Below are 19,994 nucleotides of genomic sequence, written 5' to 3'. Positions count from 1 at the left end.
TTTAATGTGGCTGTTTTGCAAGGTCAATCACTTGGAAGAATCTACACACATCTCCATGTGTGCAGTTTTTATGACTACTCTGTTGTTTTCCTTTGAGCTGCAAGATGTCAGTCAGGGCTATTTTTAAGTTCTTTTCACTTAACTCTTAGTCCTAATAACTTGAAAGGATACTTAAAAAACAAAAGGATTGTTTATATAATCACTTTGAGCCAAATTCAGACTTGACATAACTGGATACACTTTATGGAAACCAACAGAGGTGCCTTTACACTTGGTCTGACTTTGGGCCTACTTCTTTAGGAGTTTTATTTATTCTTGTTTTGACTTTCCTGTGGTTGGAGCATTAGTACAGTCTGGTTGAGTAAGGTACAGCTTCTCACCTTAGGTAGGGATTCAAATTACTTGTTTCATTTAGAGAGTGCAGTGCATCTTTTTCAGACTTTGAATATTCAGTCCCTGATTAAGAATGAACTGCGAGTGCACGCATAACTTTGCAGAAGTCAGTCAATCTTTTGAAGTCATTTACTTAAAACTACTTTGGTGAGGGAGTGTCTGAGGCCATACATCTCCCTTGAGAGAAAAACCAAGACTGCTAACTGTGTAGTGGCTAGCCCTGCCATCATTGACATTAGCAGTCTTATCATTCATTCTCAAACTTTATTTCCTTGAAGAGGACATTCAGGAAAGTTGTGAGAAGATATCTCTGGAACCTTTCTGCTCTCTTTCAGCCTGGTTTTAGCTTTGGATATTGTGATTTCAGTGGTTTTCTTCATCAGTATTCTTCTTGCCCTGGATAAAGGCTCTTTGTCAGTATGATTCTTTTAGGTCTTTGAATTGTGTTGGGTAGGCCTGGTCAAAAGCAACTGTGAGGATGGACAGGATTGTTCTTTGGAAGCTCTGTTGCATCCTCTTTTTCAAAATACCAGAAGCTGCTTTACTGAATAACTGTCCTCACATACTGGTGATTACTCTCTGTAGGGTTGAGGAAAGATCTCTTCTTTTGCCTTTGCTGCCTGACGTTGTTAGAGGTATCCATGAGCTAAATGATGCTACAGGACTAGCATGAAATAGCATGAAACTGGTTCTTTTTCTGCTCTCACAGTTATTAGCTGAAATGGGGCATGGGTGGTTATAAACTTGTTGAATCTTGATTGGGACAAAGGGAGGTAGAGGTGGTGGTCATCTCAAAATGGATAGGTTTACCTGCTCTTTCTTTTGTGTGTAGGTGGATTGTCCAGTCCTTGTCAGATTGGGTACTTTTGCACCTCAAATGCAGAAGCTGAGAAAATTCCCAGGTAGCTGAGATCAATAGATATATTATCCTGTCAGTGGTGGGCTGGGAGATTGGAGACCTTCCCTCTTTGATGCAGACTTCATTTCAGTTTACCATGTCATTGTCGTGTCCATACTGGACGAATGCTGTCAGCTCGTGGGTGGGGCTGCACTGCTCAGAAGTTTCAAATATTGAAAATCCTGTTCCCTTGCTTAATCAGGCAGGGGCTGCTGTGAACATATGATACCTGCAGCCCATGCATTGCACTAGTATCCCACCTGCTTCCAGGAGCAATTCCTGGTGTCAGTCATTTTAGCTCCTTGGTTTAAATCTCAGCAGATAGCTCTAAAGACAGTCACTCAAAGCAATATGATAGAATAGATATTTAGATTCATAAGGGAAATTATAGTTCAAAGATTCAATAGAAATGATCACATCTGTGCAGGATTAAAAAACTAGTGATAAGGTTCTTGCCTCTCTGTCCTCTTTGATCCACTTTAGGCATCTATGTAGGCTTTTAAAATGGCACATTCTGTTTGTATCACTAAATTAGAAGCATGCAAGTGAACCATTTGCTTCCAGAGTGAGTCTGTCCTTATTTGTTCAAGTTAAGGGTCCACCTGAGCCTAACAGCCCTTAGAACTAGTTAAGACATTCCAGTTTCTGCAGCTAACAGCACACAAGGGAGTGATGGGGTCACCATCACATTCAGTTGCCTTTTACTCCCCAGCCCAAATGACCAGGGGACATAGATCTAGGTCAATTGGGGAAAACCTTTGGCATGAGTCCAGAGCAGGACTTGAACTCATGCCTTTGGAAACCTAGCCAGGCCTCATCTGCCCTGTCATTGCACCCAGATATCTTTATCCATTAGTCAAGCATCTGTCCTGCCAGACTAAGGAGATTGGGATGTTGCATTGTATTACTGAGGCTGCATTGATCCGATTCATTTTTCTTTCTTTTATCACATCTACAGTGTGTTTGGTTTGAAGGAATAGACACACCAAACTTAATATGGGTGGCAACCATCTTGTGCATATTTGCACAAAAAAATAGAAGTGGCACGTTACTAATTAGAGATTGAACAGTGGGCATGTTACATTTCAAGAGGATACCTTCATGCATTCACTTATAGCTGTGGTTCTCAACAGTTTTAAACTCAAGGCACCCCTCAGCAGATTCAAGGCACCCCTTGTTAGATAAAAATGCCAGCTTTTAGTTTTGACTCTTTTTTTTGACTGCTCTTTTTTGACTGCAGAAATATAATAGAACAATTCTTTTATTGGAAAGAACTGAGGAAGACGACAAGAGGTCAGAATGTTTGTTTTTAGCTATGGATTTCTGTTTGAAATCTCTGAGTTTATCTTGTGTAGTACCCCACAGCACCCTTGAAAGGATCTCAGGGCTCTTCACTGTACTCTGGTTGAGAATCACTGACTTACAGGATTTTAAAATAGTATTAAAATGGAGTTAGAATATGAACGTAAACTAATTCCTCCAAAGTGATTCTTCCATAATGCACTGATTTCCTCCTCCTCCCCCCCCCCCCCGGTGACTTCAAATGGCACTGAGTGTAGCACAGCTTATTCTTTTGAACCTGGGGAGGGAGGCCACTTTGCAAACTGAAAAGAAACATCCTGGTGTTTGTGATCATCTTAGTAACATGAAGTTATTGGTAGTTTCTCTACCAGCTGAATTATTTTTAATTGGACAAAAGCTAATAACGCACCCACCCCTTCTGTTCCAAATACTGCAGCATGGTTTTGCACCAGACTGTTTATTTATCTAGCTCATAACTGTGGTTCTTTTTTCCATGTCAACAGCATAGGTAAAAAAAGATATCTCTGGGAATAGCTGAATAGGGTTTGTTGTTTAACTTGAGCTCCCTCTACTGGCTGAGTACTTCTATAGCAACCAAACATAATGTGTGGGTTGTACATCAACGCTGGATATCAAAAACACAAAAAAGAGCAAGGAATTTAAAGTAATTTTCTGATGTCAAGTTTTGGGCTGTTTCAGCGTACCTGTGGCTCTGTTAGCAGCCTACCTATTGCCATTTAGCAAGCTGTAAGGCAAGAATGTCATTGGTTCATGTGGAATTTCATGTGGTCATCCCTGAGCTGCTGGGATTGGTTTGAGTTAGGTACCAACAGTGTGTTTGTTAAGGAATGAACGGCACAAAGTTGTCTCTGGCTTGATTCTCCACTCACAACAGTGTGCAGCAGGGATCTCTTGACAGCCCTGGAACTACCCAGTAGGTATATGAATGTGTTCCGAAGTTGTATTTCTTATTTCAGTGATAGGGCTGAAGTTTTCAAAATAAGATGCCATACCTGGGAACTAGACAATTTTCTATATGTATTAAGGGTGGAATTTTTAAAGGATGAATGTGTTTCTCTAAAAATCCTGGTCAGAGAGAGTTCTGAGGCACCCAGGACTCAACAGGATCTTTGAAATTACTTGGGCAAGTAAGAAAATAAACACAACTTTCATTGTCCTCTTTTATTATTTCTGAATTACAAAGAAAGATGTTGCTGTATTTGCCATAAGGTTCATCGGTTTCCTTTGGCATTTCTGGTTATATTTCCTTTGAAATTTCCAGAATGATTTATGGTTTTAGAAAAATTGTTCTGTAATATAGTGATTTTGAAGCAGAGATGTATACTTGAGTAAGATTGTGTCGTCTTGGGAGTCTCCCCAGAATGCCTCATGAATCTGTCTCTCTCAGCAAAACTGTAAAGCAGAGCATCAGGCAAGTTTTAGTTCAACATATAGATCTTAACAAAAATAGAAGCCTTCTACAAAGTTTGGATTCCTAAAAAACCTACAAGGCCAGAGACGCTTGGTGGTAGGAGCTGTCTGTCATTGCTTACAAAAGAACACTGAGGAAGGTGAGTGAAGGTGACGAGGTGATGTGGGTTGTAACGAGGATAAAATCCATAAAGCAAACAAGCAGCATGAATTATGAAATATACTGTGGTTTTTCAAAATTCTTTTTTTTTAATTGTTGTCATTTGAATGGCTGGTAGTAATATAGGGATTCAGTAAAGAAGATTTCTAATATAGTATGTCGTGTTAAGGAAACAAGCAGCCCTATGTAGAGTGGATCCGGCATTGTTACTTATCAGTTATATCTTTCCCCTATGTCCCATGTTTAATCATTAAATTTTCTTTTTCCTGCATTCTTCTTTTTCCCTCCATAATTTCTCCAGGTGAAAAAGATGTGATCATCTTAGGAGATTTTAACCAAGCCCCAGACAGCAGCGACTATGATCTGTTAAGAAAAGAAAAATTCCATCACTTAGTCCCTGCAAACACATTTACAAACATCAGCACAAAGAACCCTCAAGGATCAAAGTCTCTGGATAACATCTGGATCAGCAGGAGCTTGAAAAAAGTTTTCACAGGTATACCTTTTTTCCTAGTCAAAATAATAGTTTAAAATACCTCCTCTATAATCTTCCTAGGTTGGCGTTTGGCTTGCCTGTGGGTAATGTTGTTCTATGACAGCCTACTTGGTGTCAATGGGACTGCTCATCAGAGTGGGTTTACTTGTGTGCCTAGGGCCTGGTCTGTACTGCTCATCTTTGAGGCAGCAGACTCTATGGCAGAGAGCTGAAAGTGCAGGAAGACATGCATGCTCCTTCTGCCTGTTGCCATAATCCATCCTCCAGTGGTCACTTCCGAAAGTGCACTTTATGCTCTTGTGCCTTGACAGTGCCAATTGTTGTCTGCCACTGGCACTTCTGCAGCAAAGGCTGATACATGTAGGCATTGCCTGTGTGTTTGCAGCTTTGAGCCCTCAGTCTTACGTGGTTTAAAATGACTTCTTCTTGCCCTGACCCCTTTTCATACTAATCTTTTTCTCTGCTGTTGTTTTTCACACAGGTCACTGGGCTGTGGTGAGAGAAGGTCTTACAAATCCCTGGATCCCTGATAACTGGTCCTGGGGTGGAGTAGCTTCAGATCATTGCCCTATATTAGCTGAATTTTACATGGAAAAGGACTGGAACAGAAAAGACATGACCCGAAATGGAAATGGGGTAACCGTCGAACGTAATGACTCGAACACAAAACATGAACGATGATGATGTAGAGCATGGCTCCTCTGTTCCAGTTTCTGTGGGGACAGTCAGCAGCTCCCTTTGCTTGAGCCTCAACTGTGAAGCAGAAGCATCTTTCTCTCCTCATTTAGAAAGCATCCAGCGCCTGCTCTTGATGTTCCCTCCTTCATGCACCTCACAGATGATTTTAGGGCATCTCATTGCAGTAGAGCAATTTGTAACTTTTTCTGGGAACACCATGGACATTTCTGTGCCTGGACCTTTGGATGAGACTCATACAGAAAATAAAATGCACTTTTAATACTGTACAGTATCTCTGTTAAAATGCAATAGAAAAATATGTGCTTGTAGTTGATGTTAGCTGATTACTTGTAAAGTGCAGCAATAATGGATCCCTCTTCCCACCAAAAGAGTGAGCGGGTAGGGAAGAGACCTTGGAAACTGTCTGTGTTCTTTTAAGTTTGGCTTAGCACTTGAAAAAATCGCTATGATGTGTTCTTGATTGCTTCAGGTAAAAGGGATTGCACTGGATGATTCCCAAGGTCCCTTCCAAAAAAAGCATTAGTCTCTGGCCAATATATGATCTGAACTGAGAATTACACTGGGCTGAACCAATGTTTTCCATCTCCTTGCATAAGCCCAGAGTAAGATCAGAGAAGCACAGTTCCTTCTTATTCTCTGGATCCTTCCCACTCCCCCACAGATCTCATGGGAGATGGGAATATACTTGGCAGAGTAGCACCTTAGAAACTAATTTGTTCAGAGAGATGTAAGCTTTTGTAGGCTACAGACTACTTTATCAGATGCTATGAAACTTCCATAGTGTGATACTCTGGCTAGCAACTAGGGGCTATCACCCTCTGCTTCCTTGCTCAGGAGAAAATATCAGGTGAGTAACCCCTGCTCCTAGTTCTTTAACCTAAGAAAGTCTGACTAAGCAAGTCTCTCTGTGTGAGGAAGTTTCATTCCTATTACTGTGCCTGTTCTAGAGCAAGAGGACTTCAGTCAATAGGCTGTCAGTCCAGTGATTGCAACCAGGCCGTACCTTTGCACGTGTACGAAGTTAAATTCATAATTAGAGCTAAGCAGGAGGGAGATGAAAGTATTGCCAGCTAAAATGAGCAATTCAGCATTCGCGAAAGGAATGTGTTGAGTCTGAAAGAATTTGAGTGATGGCACTGCTGACTGCTCCAGGCTCCATGGGACAATTTTCATGATTAATGGAAAGAAAAGGCTTATAACAGATTGTTGTGTGATGGAGAGAAAGGAAATGACAACAGCTTTGTATTCAGGAAGGTTATAACTGAATGCTTAAAGGCAAAATATGTTAATCTCCTAACAGCATTTTCACTGTCACAAGTTTTTGAAGTACTGTACTGTCTAAACTCAAACAGCAGTAACTAAGTAGTATCACTTACAGCCCCCTTGTTATTTTTGTGGGGGGAAACCCCCTATTTTAAACAGATTTTCTTAATTTAAAGGTTCTGGAATAAAATAAAATAATTTGGACCAGATCTGATTCTGATCTGCTCTTCATCATGGGCTAACTCCTATGAAGTCCATGCGAGTTATAGAACGATTAGTGAAATCAAAACCAATCCTTGGGACATTTGTAGCAGGATGTTCAAGATCTTAGAAGAATTTATTTTCTCTCCCTCTCTTTTCTGTTTTATTAGCTATGAATACAGCTCAAGCAGACACAACTCTAATACATTGTTTTTTTAAGGTTGGGATTAAAAAAAAACTGAGATCAAATACACCTGACAGCAAGATAAACTCTGAAGAGCAAATAGAAGATTACTTCAGGAAGCATTGTGAAGTAATCTTGGTACTTGTAACAGATTCTTCCTTCATTAGCTTGGGACTTTCACTTTTTAACATGAGAGGTTCTGCAGCAGGACTCTGCCCAAAATGTTTGCTGCAGCAAAAGCACATGAGTTTGGCAACATGCATATAAAATAATGCAAGGTTTGTTTTCATTCATTCATAAATCCTGGTTATGTAAACACTATTCCCAGTCTAATATGAGGGGCAGCCTTACTAATTTTTCAAGTGCCTGAATAAGCGTTTGCTGGATTGAGGCCATAGATTGCAAAATGCTTTGCAGACGTGTGCTCTTTAACCCTGCTTTCACACATCAGACTGGAAAGTAGGTCTGCACTGCGGTCCAACCTGTCCAGAGTGGGCCTCTCCCCACCCACTTGCTCTCACACAGAGAGCAGCTGTGGGGACTGTACCACGAACAACTTCATCAATTCATTTCTGCATTTGGCAGGAGTTGGGGGTTGTGCTGAGTGTGTTCAAGAGCAGCATTCCCAAAACACATTAGGGAGGGATGGAGATTTACCCCAAGCTGTGAAGGGAGTGATCAGCAGAGCTTATAGTGGAATCCAGCTTTGCTGGCTGTTGGTGTTGTACCCCATCCACTGGACCAATGGAGCTGAATTCACCACCTTTACTTGTCTTGACTGGGTACCTCAAGATAGATTCCTGGGATCCTCCAAAGATACCTCAGCCCTTAAGGCAGAGCTCGGCAACATTTTTGGGCAGAGGGCCAAAACCAGTTGCAACCTCAACTTGTATTGCAGATGATGGGCGAGCTGCGAGGGGCCCGATCCTTGTTGTGACAGTGCAGCCTTGGCTCCTGCCTCGCTGTCTGCCCTGATGTGCACATGGCCAAGCAGAATGCCTTTGTGTGCCACACTGGCACCCATGCTGAGGGTTGCCTACGCCTGCCTTAGGGCATCCCACTGAAACCAACCAGATCACCTGCAGAAAAATTCTCATGTGATGCTCAACATGAGTGAAGCATGGGAGAATCTGGTCCTCGAGGCAAGTAATTTATAAGACTAGAATGACAGCCTTGTCTTAAACCTCTCTTTCTATTGTCCTAATATAAAAATGTTTGGAAACTGACTTTTTTCATTTTCATTCATGATAAAAGTTAGGTGGGCTAGATCCTTTGCTGATGTTAACTGATGTAACCACATTAAAGTGAGTTGAGGTATAAGGGTTTATACCAGGGAAATGCCTAGCTCAGCTTGCTGGTGGCAGCCTTTAAACTGCTGCAGCCCAGTCTGAAATAGTGACTGTGAATATGGATTTGTGGGAATTTCCTGTAAGCACAGGGTGCAGAGGCTGCTAGCAGAACAGACTAACTTTAGCTTAAACATCCCCTTCTGCTGCACAGGTGTTCAGGGGAAGATTAATAAGGCAGGGCTGAAGACTGCAAGCTAATCGGTGTTTCCAGGAGAAGGCAGGAAATCCCAGTGGAGCAGCTGTTTGGCAAACAGAAAGATGAGATGCCTTGGATTGAGAAAGACCCTCAGTCTCCAGGGTGAAGGTAATGACTTACTAGATACTTCTGATTCCCAGCCACAAGCAGATAGTGAAAATTATCCCTACGGGAAGGACCAGCATAAAGCATTCGGACTTGTCTAGACTGAAACAGAGCAGAAGCCTTTGGGGCTGGCCTCTTTGCACTTAGGAGAAATTTGCTTTCTTTGTTGTGTATCCTCTTGGAGGTGGATGGGGATGATACAAGCACCTCTTGTTTGGGGGGGTAGGGGGTCCTGGAAATTTTGCTCTAGAGCCTGCTGGATCACACTGCCTACTCTTACACCCTGTCTCTCTCAGTTGTTTCTCTTACCATTGGGCCAAATCAATAGCTGGCCTTGCAAATTCAGCCTACTGTTTTGGACTTGATCTCTATGCTGCCTGTTTTACTCATCTTTGCCAACAACCAAGATTAAGGAAGCAAATCTTAGTTGGCTACCTAAGGTGGAAGGGAAAATAGCACTCTTTTCCATGGCTGTATTGGCTTTGCAGTGCAGACACCACAAAAACTTGCTTCTATGAACCCTAAGCCAATATAAATGACATTTTTAGTAAAGCCCCTGCATGTGAACATTTTTTGAGCTACAAACTTGGATTATTGGGTTCAAACATCCCTCTCCTATCCCTGACCCTCTTGGAGTTGAAGGATATTTGATCTGTTTAAAGACATGTTGAAATTTAGTGTCAGGAAGGAGCATGACTGCCAAGTGCAGGGCACTGAAGTTCCCTGAGAATGGGTAAAGCATGGCTAGGAGGAGTGCAAATTCTCCCACAGTACTGAAGAGCTTTTTTTCCTGGCAGTGTTGTCTGTTACCTGTCATCCTGGTTATCTGTTACATCCCCCCATTAAACCTCTAGGAAAAGAACATTAAAATTGCAAAGTCAAACACATAAAAAATAAGGCAAACAAAGGGACAGAGATCATGTTTTTTAAAATACATTTCAAAATGTAAATGCATGAGGGGCAACTGTTGCACAGGCAACTTGATTGGAAAATTCCTGCCTTTTGGAGTAGTTATCAAATTTTGTAGTGTGTGTGTGTGTGCGTATGCACAACTTGCTTGAGTTTTAGAAACACATTGAAAAGGCAAAAGTTCATTCATGTGGAACCCTGGACTGTAGAATGGGTCTTCTCCATGAGTTTCTTTCACTTGTACCTGCTGAAGCAGTAGCTCTTTCACCCCCTTGATGGGCAGAATTGTTTCAGTAGCAAGCAGTTGTCCCCACATGTTGGAGGCAGAGGTGTTTAGAATAGCTGCTGGGGTGAGCCCAGAATGGTTTCAGCACCTTACTTTAACATTCAGGTTATGCTGGTGGGCATGGGAGCAAGAGGTGGGTGGTAGGTGAGACATGCTGGAGAGTGTTTCTCCCAGACCAGTGTAGACAAACCCTAAAGGACAGCTTCTTTGCTGTCCCTGTTCCTATTTCACAGTAAGTGGAAACTGAACCAGAGCACCTCACCTCTTAGTGAAACAGGACCAAGTTACCATGGTTTATCTTCTACTTACCATGCTGGGATAGAAGCTAATACACAAAGCAGTTCTGTGATGCAGCTGACCTATGGCAGATTTCCCTCCCCCTGCTAAGTTTGATATAACTTGTTCATCTGTCCCTACCCCAACATGTCTCTGAGGTTCTGTAAGCTGTAGACCCTTCTGCCCTTGTACATCATACTGCCTAATTGTGTCCTGCATAATAGAAGGTCTCTGCTCTGTGTTGGTGTTTGGCAGCCAAGAGAAGTAGCTCTAGGAAAAGTCCAGCTTCACAGGCACTGTCACAGGTGAAATAAATTCAGTGGAGATGGAAGTTTTAGAGAATTTGGCTGCTACCCCCCATGTTGCATGCAAGCTGGATCCTTACAGTGTCAGAATAAGACCTGGATGAGCATCAGGTCGCCCTCTGCCAAATTTCAGAACATGGAGGAGCTAGAACTTTTTAATAAAACTGTTTAAGAATCTAAAATTGGCAGAATAGGAGGAAAACTCCACCAATCTTGGTCTTGGAACTAGCCAACCTGGTTTTGCTGATACTTTAAATGAGCCTGAAGCAGGAAGATGGCATGGAAAATTTCAGCCTGGAAAAAATGAAGTTTGACTAAGTTCTAAGGAACTGAAAACAATGAAAAGTGCTAGATAACTTTATGACAGGTTTTGCAACCAGTCACACCCTTTATAAATACAGGAAATGTTGCCAAGTTCTGCCTACATGGCAGAGCTAAGAGGCTATGCTTTGGGGTCAGGGCCATGTTGTGTAGGCATCACACAGGCACAGCACCTTCCATAAAGGACCCTCTCTTCTCCCCACCCCCAAGAGGATGATCTCCTCCCAAGAGAACTTCCTTATTTGATTATGAGGCAGGAAAAAAGTGGTGTGGGCAGTCTGAACTGTATGTAGCCGATGTGGAGGTAAAAGGCTCTGCTATGCTTGTGTTAGAGTCCAGTAGTTAGAGACTTAGTCCTGAATAACTGCAAGAAAAATGTATCTCGCTGGGTGCATCTACACAAGGCGCTACCTCGCTGTAGCATTGGCAGGCACTAACAGTGATGCCGCCACTATGGCGCAGTAGCAACGAGCTCATTGCTACGGTGCAGTAGGGTCAAGAATGATCTGTGCTGTACCGGTGGGTACTGCCTAGTCATGGGCATGTGTAGATGCACCCACTGTGTCTCCTTCCTGTCTCCTGAGCCCCCCTGTCATCTCAGCCTCTTAGACCATAGCCTCAGTGTCTTCCAAAGAGATGTTTATAGCTGTGAGGAATCATGTAGTCTTGTAAAAAAAAAAAAAAAAAAAAATAATGCAGTGCACCTAGATTTGGATCCCAGCCTCCCACAAATGCCATGTGGAGAGTTAACAGGGACAGCATCCTCCCCTGTAAGCCTTTCCCTACAGGCAAGACTAGTGCCTCTTCCTCCTCCAGACCTTGTATTCTACTAACAGGCAGGAACTTCCTTGGGATCAGAGGGCCTGGTGCCTCTGCTTTAATTTTCCTTCCCTTTAGTGTTCTTGGTTATCAGACCATCATTATGAATTAAATGAAATATTGCCTTGATAGCTCCATACCCTGGCTTGGTCTCCGTTTTGAGAACCTCTTGGCCCCTCTAACCTGAAGAGTTGTGACTTGCTTCCTCAGTTGTTCCACACTTGGTTCTTTTATCAGGAGGTTTCTTCGCACGGAAGGGAGGTCTTCTCTTTGCCTGTTACTGCAGGAGATGCTCCCCACAGCAAGCATCAACAAGGTGCTGACACCAAAGAGCAACCTCCACACTAACACATTCTGCTTTGTGTTAAGGAATAAACAGAGCCCCTAAGTGGGTTTGCTCTTCCCCTGCTTCTTTATTCCACAGCAATCCATGCAGGTGACAATGGGTCTGCTTGCAGCTACATGTTCAGCGTCGTTTTAAAACTGTGCACTGAAGTGAGATTCCCTTTCTGCCATTCCCCCTGACATGCTGCAGTGTTTCATTGAGCTCCCCCTCTCACTGAGTCGGAGTCCTCATACTGGTCCTCTCCTCACTGCCTGCCAAGTAACACAGTGCGAGACCCACCCTAACCTCTGGGTCATACTATTAACCTTTGCCAGCACTCACTCAGCCTACTGGCACCCACACCTTTCCTCACTACGCAGGAACCCAGGGTGAGTCCCAAACTATGGCGGTGCCAAGGCTGCCAGTTCTCACAAGACAGACTTTTGACAGCAGTCTTGTGAACTCTGCTCCTACAACTGCTGCCTCTAGCTCGGTTAGGTGAGGACTCCAGCCTGACCATGGAGGAAGAGGGAAATGAGGAATGGGCATAAGGTTGTGGGTACTTGTTCCAGCTGGAAGGCAACAGAGGGATTTGAGGAATGTGCTGGGCAGAAGCTCTGCAGCACTGCTGAGAGTGATGGTGGCTTTCAGACTGGTGTCATATCCCTTATTCTAACAATGTTCCTTGTTCAGTTTTAGAGAAAGTGACTTTCTGTGCTGCTTATTTTCATGAGAGTGGGGAACCAGAGGAGGAGACTAGAAGGACAGGGGTAATGTGGGCTAGGGACACTTACAGTGGTTGGAAATGTGTGGAGAGCAAAAATAAATAAATACATAAACTGGGTAAACTGAGCGCTAGAAAAGAGCCAGGGGGTGAGAAGAGGGACTGAGTGGGACTAGGGGCCAGGAAAAAGAGGTAGGGAGGAAGGATACATGTATAATAATACAGAGTCTACATATGGAGACAGAGGAAGTGAAGATAAAGGACATAATAAAAGAGAAGGGTGGGGAGGGAAGAAAGATGGTCTGTGAGTTAGTGAGAAGTAGAGTGTGCTATTGCAGTCATGGTTTAATATGTCCATTGAAAATTGCATGGAGCCCAGGGTTGAAAAAGCTGTTTCTAAAAGCTCCAAAGATCTGTCTGGCCTGATCCTGCTTAATTTGAGAGCTCTGACTTTATTTTCTGTGTTTCTCACTTCATGCTGTAGGCCCTTGACTGGGATTATTCCAGTGATGGATTGGCTGGTGCCAGAAACAATTGTATTTTTATCTTAAATGCTTTGAACAGCCTTCATGTCTCTTAGACATTTGGGACAAAGGGTAAAAAGGGAAAGAGCCTCGTGCAAACACTTTGTAGTTGATTAAAGTTGACCTTTTCAAAGTCCTTGTTATGTTACCAGCTATTTCAGTTTTATTTCCTTGTGGTTAAAAAATGGAGAAACTACTTTTAACATGGGACACAATGTCAATAAGAAATAAGTTTAACTAACTTCATTGCAAAGTGTAAAACTGTGCCTTCACCTTTAATACTAATTACCTCCTTTTGGTTTAAATATTAATATATAATAAATACAAACAAATGGCAAAAAAAATCAATATTCAGTCTTCTGCTGCTCTTGATTTAATATGGCTTATGAATTATGAAGAGTCCATAATTATATTAGATAGAAATGTTTAGTGAACCTAAAATACTAATGGATCCTTGTCTACCTACATTAGTCTTTGTAAGTTATTCTAAAGGGAGACTATCTAACTAGAGAGAGATTTCCCCCCCCAGTAATTTCGTATTGACATTTTAATAAAATTAAAACAAAATTTAAAATCTTTTAAACTGTTTTTGCCATTTGTTTACTTTTTGCATTTTTCTCTGCCTGGGCAATCAATGTATTAGATTCACCTACGTTTAGATTTATCTCTAGTCAGTCTTCCTTTCTGATTCCTAATGCTGCTGTTTTAGTTGAAAGCCCTGAAGGGATTTTCTAATCTAGATAAATCCTGTTTATTTTGTTTACATATTCCTATGAGCAACACGCTTTGTAAATCCTTGTTCCTCACTGCTCCCAAACCCATATTTGATGATGATGTCCCTTAAAGTATCTTTTGTAAGAGAGGGACTGATTTGTGATGTGATCTTCTTGAATACAGTGTCATGCCAAATGTGTGGCAATGGATATTTACTGTATTTATGTTATAATATATGATGTCCACTCACTATTTGTTTTATAACAGTTTATGGATTTTCTTGCTGGTGTAGAATGTGGCTTCAAGTTATTTATTCTGTGTTTGTATGTTTGGTTAAGTAGCGGTAATAACGTATCAAATTTTCCTCCTGAGGGTAGGTCCCAATCTGTGGAGCATTTAAGATATTGGATGACTCAGTATTTTAGAGGCAAGGCTGATTTTAGAAATAGCTTCTTTACTTCGTTCTTCCAGACAGTTGTAAGCTGCTCCCAGACTGTGAGGTGCTCTTGAGAATAACATAAACCCTGGCATAAAGTGGAACAATCACCTGGCCTACAGGCTGGGCCATAACTTGTAACAGTGGAAGGCTGAAGTGCTCCAGCTTCTTTCTGCACCATGCACCTATGCCACACCTACACTCCCACCTTCAGATGGTGGGATTGCCTTAGGAGCTGCTTTCACAACCTTTTACGGCTTGTTCACATGTTCAGCGTAGTGTAAAAGTGCTTTTGGGAGGCAACAGATTCTGCCTTCTAACTCCTTTGGTTCTTGCTATATTCGTGCATATTACAGCTTACACTAACTTCAACTTAGTTACTCCTGAGTTACAGAATTTGATGTCGGAGGACGATCAGGCTTCTTTGTTTTTAAACTCTTCAGTCCCTCAGTGATTTTTGCCACATTGCAGAAGCCAAACAGGCTTTAGAACAATGTAGTGCTTGGATCAGCAAACCTCAAGGAAATCCTGAGAGCTCCAGAAAGTGGTGGTGATTCAGTAGACCCTAAGAGTTGCTACTGAACTAGAGCAAAGCTCATTCCCATGAGAGGTTTTTTTAGTACAAGCCATATTGCGTGGCTAGAAGTTCTGTTTCTGCCATTAACAAAAGTTTGAATGGGATCACATTGGTGGATGTAAGGGAGGGAAGGCAGTTCCTCCTGCTAAAAGAATCAGGCTAAGATAAGGGGAGGTTGATGGAAATTTTCCAATTTGTTGGGGGGGGGGGTTAGGAAAAAACATGGTTGTCAAGTAAATACATTTTTCATCAAAAGTATCTGCTTTCTAGGGACATGTTTGTTGCTGTTGCTTGAAATATTAATGCTGCAGTCGAGAGGTGTGGTTTCTCTGCATATCTGTTTTACTCTGGGGACTAGGATCTTCAGGTGAAGAAATGGAGGTACAAGCCAGTGAAGGGATGTATAAAAAATAAAGGGAGTGATTTCCTTGGATGAAAGTGCCAGTCCCAAAATGGAAGTTCAGATTGTAACACCAGCACTCAAGAAACAAAAAAGCTCCAGTGTGACGATAATGCTGAACAGTGTTTCTCACACTGACCTATGTGCACCCACAGGGGTCTGTGGCAAACTTCTATAAGGTATGTGAGAGAAATGATTGGGAAAGAAGAAGGGAAAAGGAAAACGTAAATGGAGGGGAAAGAGAAAAAATGAAGACCACTCTACAATATTACCTTAGTTACTGAAAAGCAATGTAGTGTCATGAAACATTAATATATTATTTTTATCTATAACACACAATAATAGGTGTGTCCGACAGTATGACAAACTTAAAAATACACTTGGGGGTGTGACCCCAAATAATTTGAGAACCATTGCTGTAGTAGAATCCCAAGGTTTATGCCCCTGGACCCCTCCCAACATGTCCCAGAGCTGTGTGTTTCCCTTGATGCATCACAGTACATTATGGGAGATGCAATCCGGCCTTGGAGCCTGGCCAGGGAGTAGAAGAGGCATGAGGCACCCAAAATAAGTTCCATCAAACACTGGCAGCTTTTCCCAGTTGAGTGTTTGGCCAATAAATTTCGGTTTTCAATACATGCAAAAACATCAGAATTATGTGTGGAAAGGGTTGCTGAAAAATACTTTTTTCCGCATGCAGCAACATTTTCCAGCTCTTGAAAAAGAATTCTGTCTAGCTCTAGAGCCAAGACGGTGATAAGAACTAAATATTCTTATCCTAGTTGCACCAATATTGCATCTAAAAACTTTAAAATCAGTTTAAATAGACGCAATTTTCTCATATTGAACAGGGCTGTGAATGTATGTAGATGTATATGTGTGTGAGGGAGAGAGGCATGCACATAAAACCACAGAGAAAGAGAGGTGACCATTTGGAAGTTTTGGATGGTGACAGTGTTCATTTTTCTACTTAAAAAGATCCCTCTTACCATGTTACAGACACCATGACCCTCTTCAGTGATCAGAGTTTGCATGCAGTATCATCCACATACTTTATTACAGAACTTCAGGAACATGCCTCTTCACAATAAAAATTTCAAAAAGTTTACAAAACTACTATTACAAATCAGAAATGCTCTTATGAAGTTGGAAGGATAAATTTGATGCTGAAAAACAGAGGTTGACATTTGTGCCTACTACTACAGTACTATTATGCCAACACTTCCAGAATCTAACTTTGTACTGGAACACACCTATTCACATCACCATCATCATCATCATGAATAGTAAAGTAAAATGGCACCAACTACTTTAGGGAACAATAAAATTCTGGTCCTTTAGCAAAGAAAAAATAGTCCCTTACACTTCAATAGCTAACCCAGAGTGCAGTGATGTAGTCAAATGGCAGCTGAGAAGGGGCTTTAACCATCCTATTCAGTACCAGAACAATATGGACAGGTAGATTTAGTGGTTTCACAGCAATCGCTCTTCAGGGTGAGGTCTTAAGTATATGTTTGTATTTATTATAGAAGAAACTACCAAAGTGCCGAGGTTATTTCAGCTGAGAAAAAATTCACCTCTAAGTAATGGCCTTTTGATACTGAATGGCACGTGTGCCTCAGTGTAGAGGGCCAAATTATTCCCTGGTGCGACCCCCACAGACTTAAATCCAAATCTCAAAGACAGATTTTGCCCAAAATCTTCAATTTCTATCACTAACATGCGTAACGCAGTATCTGAACTTCTGCTGAGCAGGGCAGAGTAGCTGGGGTGGTTCGTTCAAGTGTCAGGGCATGTTACTAAATACTAAAATGAAGGTATTTCAGCTAGAGTGAGACCCTCACATGTCAGATCAGTTCACCTTTACAACTCTGAAACAAAACGATGTGGACAAGGGGAACAGTGATGCTTTGGGGGCAGAAAGGAGAGGGAAGGAGTTGAGCTATCCACTAGCTCATGGGAGTAAACAAATTTTAAACTTCAAACAATACAAAATTAAGGCTGCTGGGAAGTGGTGTTAGTCCTCATTATATAAAATACCCCACTCAGTAAAATAACTCGAATTGTATTCCTGGAACAACTGTAGTGCATCTCAAGAAGGCAGTTACCACAGCACACAAGTGACAGGAGTTCAAGGCAGTGGTTTAATGGATGGATTGTAACCTTCAAACCCTTTTGGCCATGTGATTTCCACCTCCCCCCCACCTCCACACACACAAACATGTTTAATACATGTGGCAAAAGGCTTCCTTAGGGATTTAAAACTGGAATGGCTACTTCCTACCATGTATAAATTGGTGGGGAGGGGGTAGGAGAGGGTTATTCCAGTTTTTGATCATAGACCACTAGCTTCTACAGAATTATCAGTAAAGGGCAGGACTGTCCGCAAGGTGCGTGCTCCCCTTGCCCTCCCGCAAATGACCATGACCTCCTCCTCCTCATGTGTCCATAAAACCTGTCACAGCGCAGGACGAGGGGAAGATTAGGCCCACTTGTGGGTGAACAGAATGTAGTTGTAACCATGGCTCTATCCCCTCCTCCCAATATACTGATCAGTAGAGATGAAACAGGCAGTATTAGATTGCATGTGCCCATCCACAAGAGCAAGGGGAAAAGTTGTGATACTGTTTCATCCGGGGACTGCTCCAGGGGCAGAGTATGCTGGACACTAAAGATTCAGTCTAGCCCTGGTAAAATGAAAAGTAAATCCTTGCATACATTAAGTGCAAAACTCAACTACCCCTTAATTATGGAACTGAAATCTGCACTTTCATCATATTCTGCATCCAGAAAATGTGGATCCCTATAGACAAAAACCCTCTTGCTTTACCTAAGCTTGTTATTACTTTATAAAGAGACATAAAGCAATGTGCTTTCTCTGCTTATTTTGTATAGCACCAAAATTTAAACTCGAGGTAAGAATGCTTCAGATGTGCTAGAGCATTTTGGTTACTTTAACCACAGGAACAGGGCACTTGGGACTTTAGTAGGGGAAAACTGTCACAAGCCTGCCTGTGTGGACAGAGCTCCTGGCAGCCTAAACCACTCTAAATGGTTCAGGTGATATAGCAGAGGAGTGTTTTTGATGGCTGAAACAAGTTATAGCCCAGTACGTAGATTTGTTATAAAGATTAGTTAAGGAATCTCAGTTTGATCCCGTCTTCCTTCCAAAAAAATAATGTGAAAACTTTTTCTCAAACAAAAAAGACCCTTTCCTGGAATTTGGACACAGTGGGCCCATCTACATGAGATGCTAGAAGCACAGTAGACTAACTGTACTGCACATTAGTGTGTCACAGAGAAAGCCAGGCTAAAGTGCAGCAGAATTAGCCTACTGAGCATTAGTGTCCAGTAAAAGGCATGCTGGCATTACTGTGCAGTAGTATCAATAACAGTGCATTTAGTACCTGTTATCACAGGTACTAAACTTAATGCACTATAATTATGGCACATTAGTGAACAAGTAGATGTGTCCAGTATAACAAAGGACAGTTATACATACCCTTTTGAGGTTGTGGGCAACTTTTAACCTGTTTATAGCCATTAAAATAGCAACATCTACTATAGCTTTCTGAAACACTAGCTATGAAGTATGGTAGTACAAATTAACTCCATAGAAGAAAAAAGTCTCAACGTTGTTATAAGAAGGAGTAGATGCATATTAGGGATTTTACAGGGCGGCAAACGGGATGAAACAGGAAAGACTTAGGAAAAGAATGATATAGCAGTGTACAGCAGTTCTGTGGTTTTGTTGCTACACCTCAGTATGGTAAAGATTGTGACCAGAGATCAAGCCAAAGTGAACGAACCAAGGGGAAAAAAGTTCCCAAAGACTGGCTCTAAAAAGGAATCCAAAAGCGGTAATCATAAAAAAGAAGACATTTCAAACTCACTGGTTTGTGTGCAGAACACCTGAAGGACAATGATACAGAATGGTCACAAGGGAATCCCTAACCTAAATCAATAGTCTGAGTGCATCAGAGTATGAGAGTTGGAAAGAAACCTCAAATAACCTTATTTCTATAAAAGAAAGATCCTAAATGGGTAGCTCAAGGTTTGCATTATTCTTCTGGAAATACAATTTGCAGAAATAAATATTTTAATCTGGCTAAAAACAAACAAATAAGATAAATGGAATCCTATTTTTGTGAGCTCTGATGAAGTCTGGTTCTGTATAATCAGCTGCACACAAGTGAAGGAGATTAACACTTAACATATCAGATCCTGGAGCTCCTTGTCAGTCAGCTCATTGACTTCCATGATCTTTTCCAAGTGTTCCATGTATCGGGCGTGGTCCTGCATGAAGTGTGGTACCCTCGTGTTCTCAATCACAGCTAATTCCTTCAGGCGATCCACATCCTCATAGGAGATCTAGAGGACAGCAAAAGGGGTCAATTCCAAGCTGCATCCATTTTGCATATTTGCAAAATTTCATAGAATCAGAGAAAACTAGAGTTGAAAGGGACTTCAGGAGGTAATTTAGTTCAACCTCCTGCTCAAAGCAGGACCATACCCACCTATATCATCCCAGCCAAGGCTTTGTCTAGCCAGGTCTTAAAAACCTCCAAGAACGGAGATTCTACTACCTCTCTGGGTAACCTGTTCCAGTGCTTTACTACCCTCCTAGAGAGAGAGTTTTTCCTTATATCTAACTTAAACTTCCCTTGCTGCAACTTGAGACCATTGCTCCTTGTTCTGTCA

At 41.8% G+C, this 19,994-nt stretch overlaps 2 protein-coding genes across 2 annotated transcripts in view; one reads left to right on the top strand and one right to left on the bottom strand.

Moving 5' to 3' along the window:
- The window catches only part of EEPD1 (endonuclease/exonuclease/phosphatase family domain containing 1), a 90,210-nt gene extending 76,080 nt beyond the window's left edge, over positions 1-14,130 (top strand). Inside the window, exons 6-7 of the mRNA XM_090050159.1 lie at positions 4,486-4,680; positions 5,162-14,130. Of these exons, the coding sequence (XP_089906285.1) occupies positions 4,486-4,680; positions 5,162-5,361 (395 nt within the window). The 3' untranslated portion in view covers positions 5,362-14,130. The remainder of the gene's footprint in view (positions 1-4,485; positions 4,681-5,161) is intronic.
- Positions 14,131-16,326: 2,196 nt separating this feature from the next.
- MATCAP2 (microtubule associated tyrosine carboxypeptidase 2) overlaps positions 16,327-19,994 on the bottom strand; it is a 44,962-nt gene continuing 41,294 nt past the window's right edge. Inside the window, exon 8 of the mRNA XM_090050158.1 lies at positions 16,327-19,664. Coding sequence (XP_089906284.1) covers positions 19,503-19,664 — 162 coding nt within the window. The 3' untranslated portion in view covers positions 16,327-19,502. The remainder of the gene's footprint in view (positions 19,665-19,994) is intronic.

The sequence above is a fragment of the Crocodylus siamensis genome, chromosome 5 (assembly GCF_052110815.1).
Source record: "Crocodylus siamensis isolate JL-2025a chromosome 5, ASM5211081v1, whole genome shotgun sequence".
Lineage (NCBI taxonomy): Eukaryota > Metazoa > Chordata > Crocodylia > Crocodylidae > Crocodylus > Crocodylus siamensis.
The sequence above is the reverse complement of the archived record's forward strand: the minus strand, read 5'-3'. Positions and strand labels throughout refer to the sequence as shown.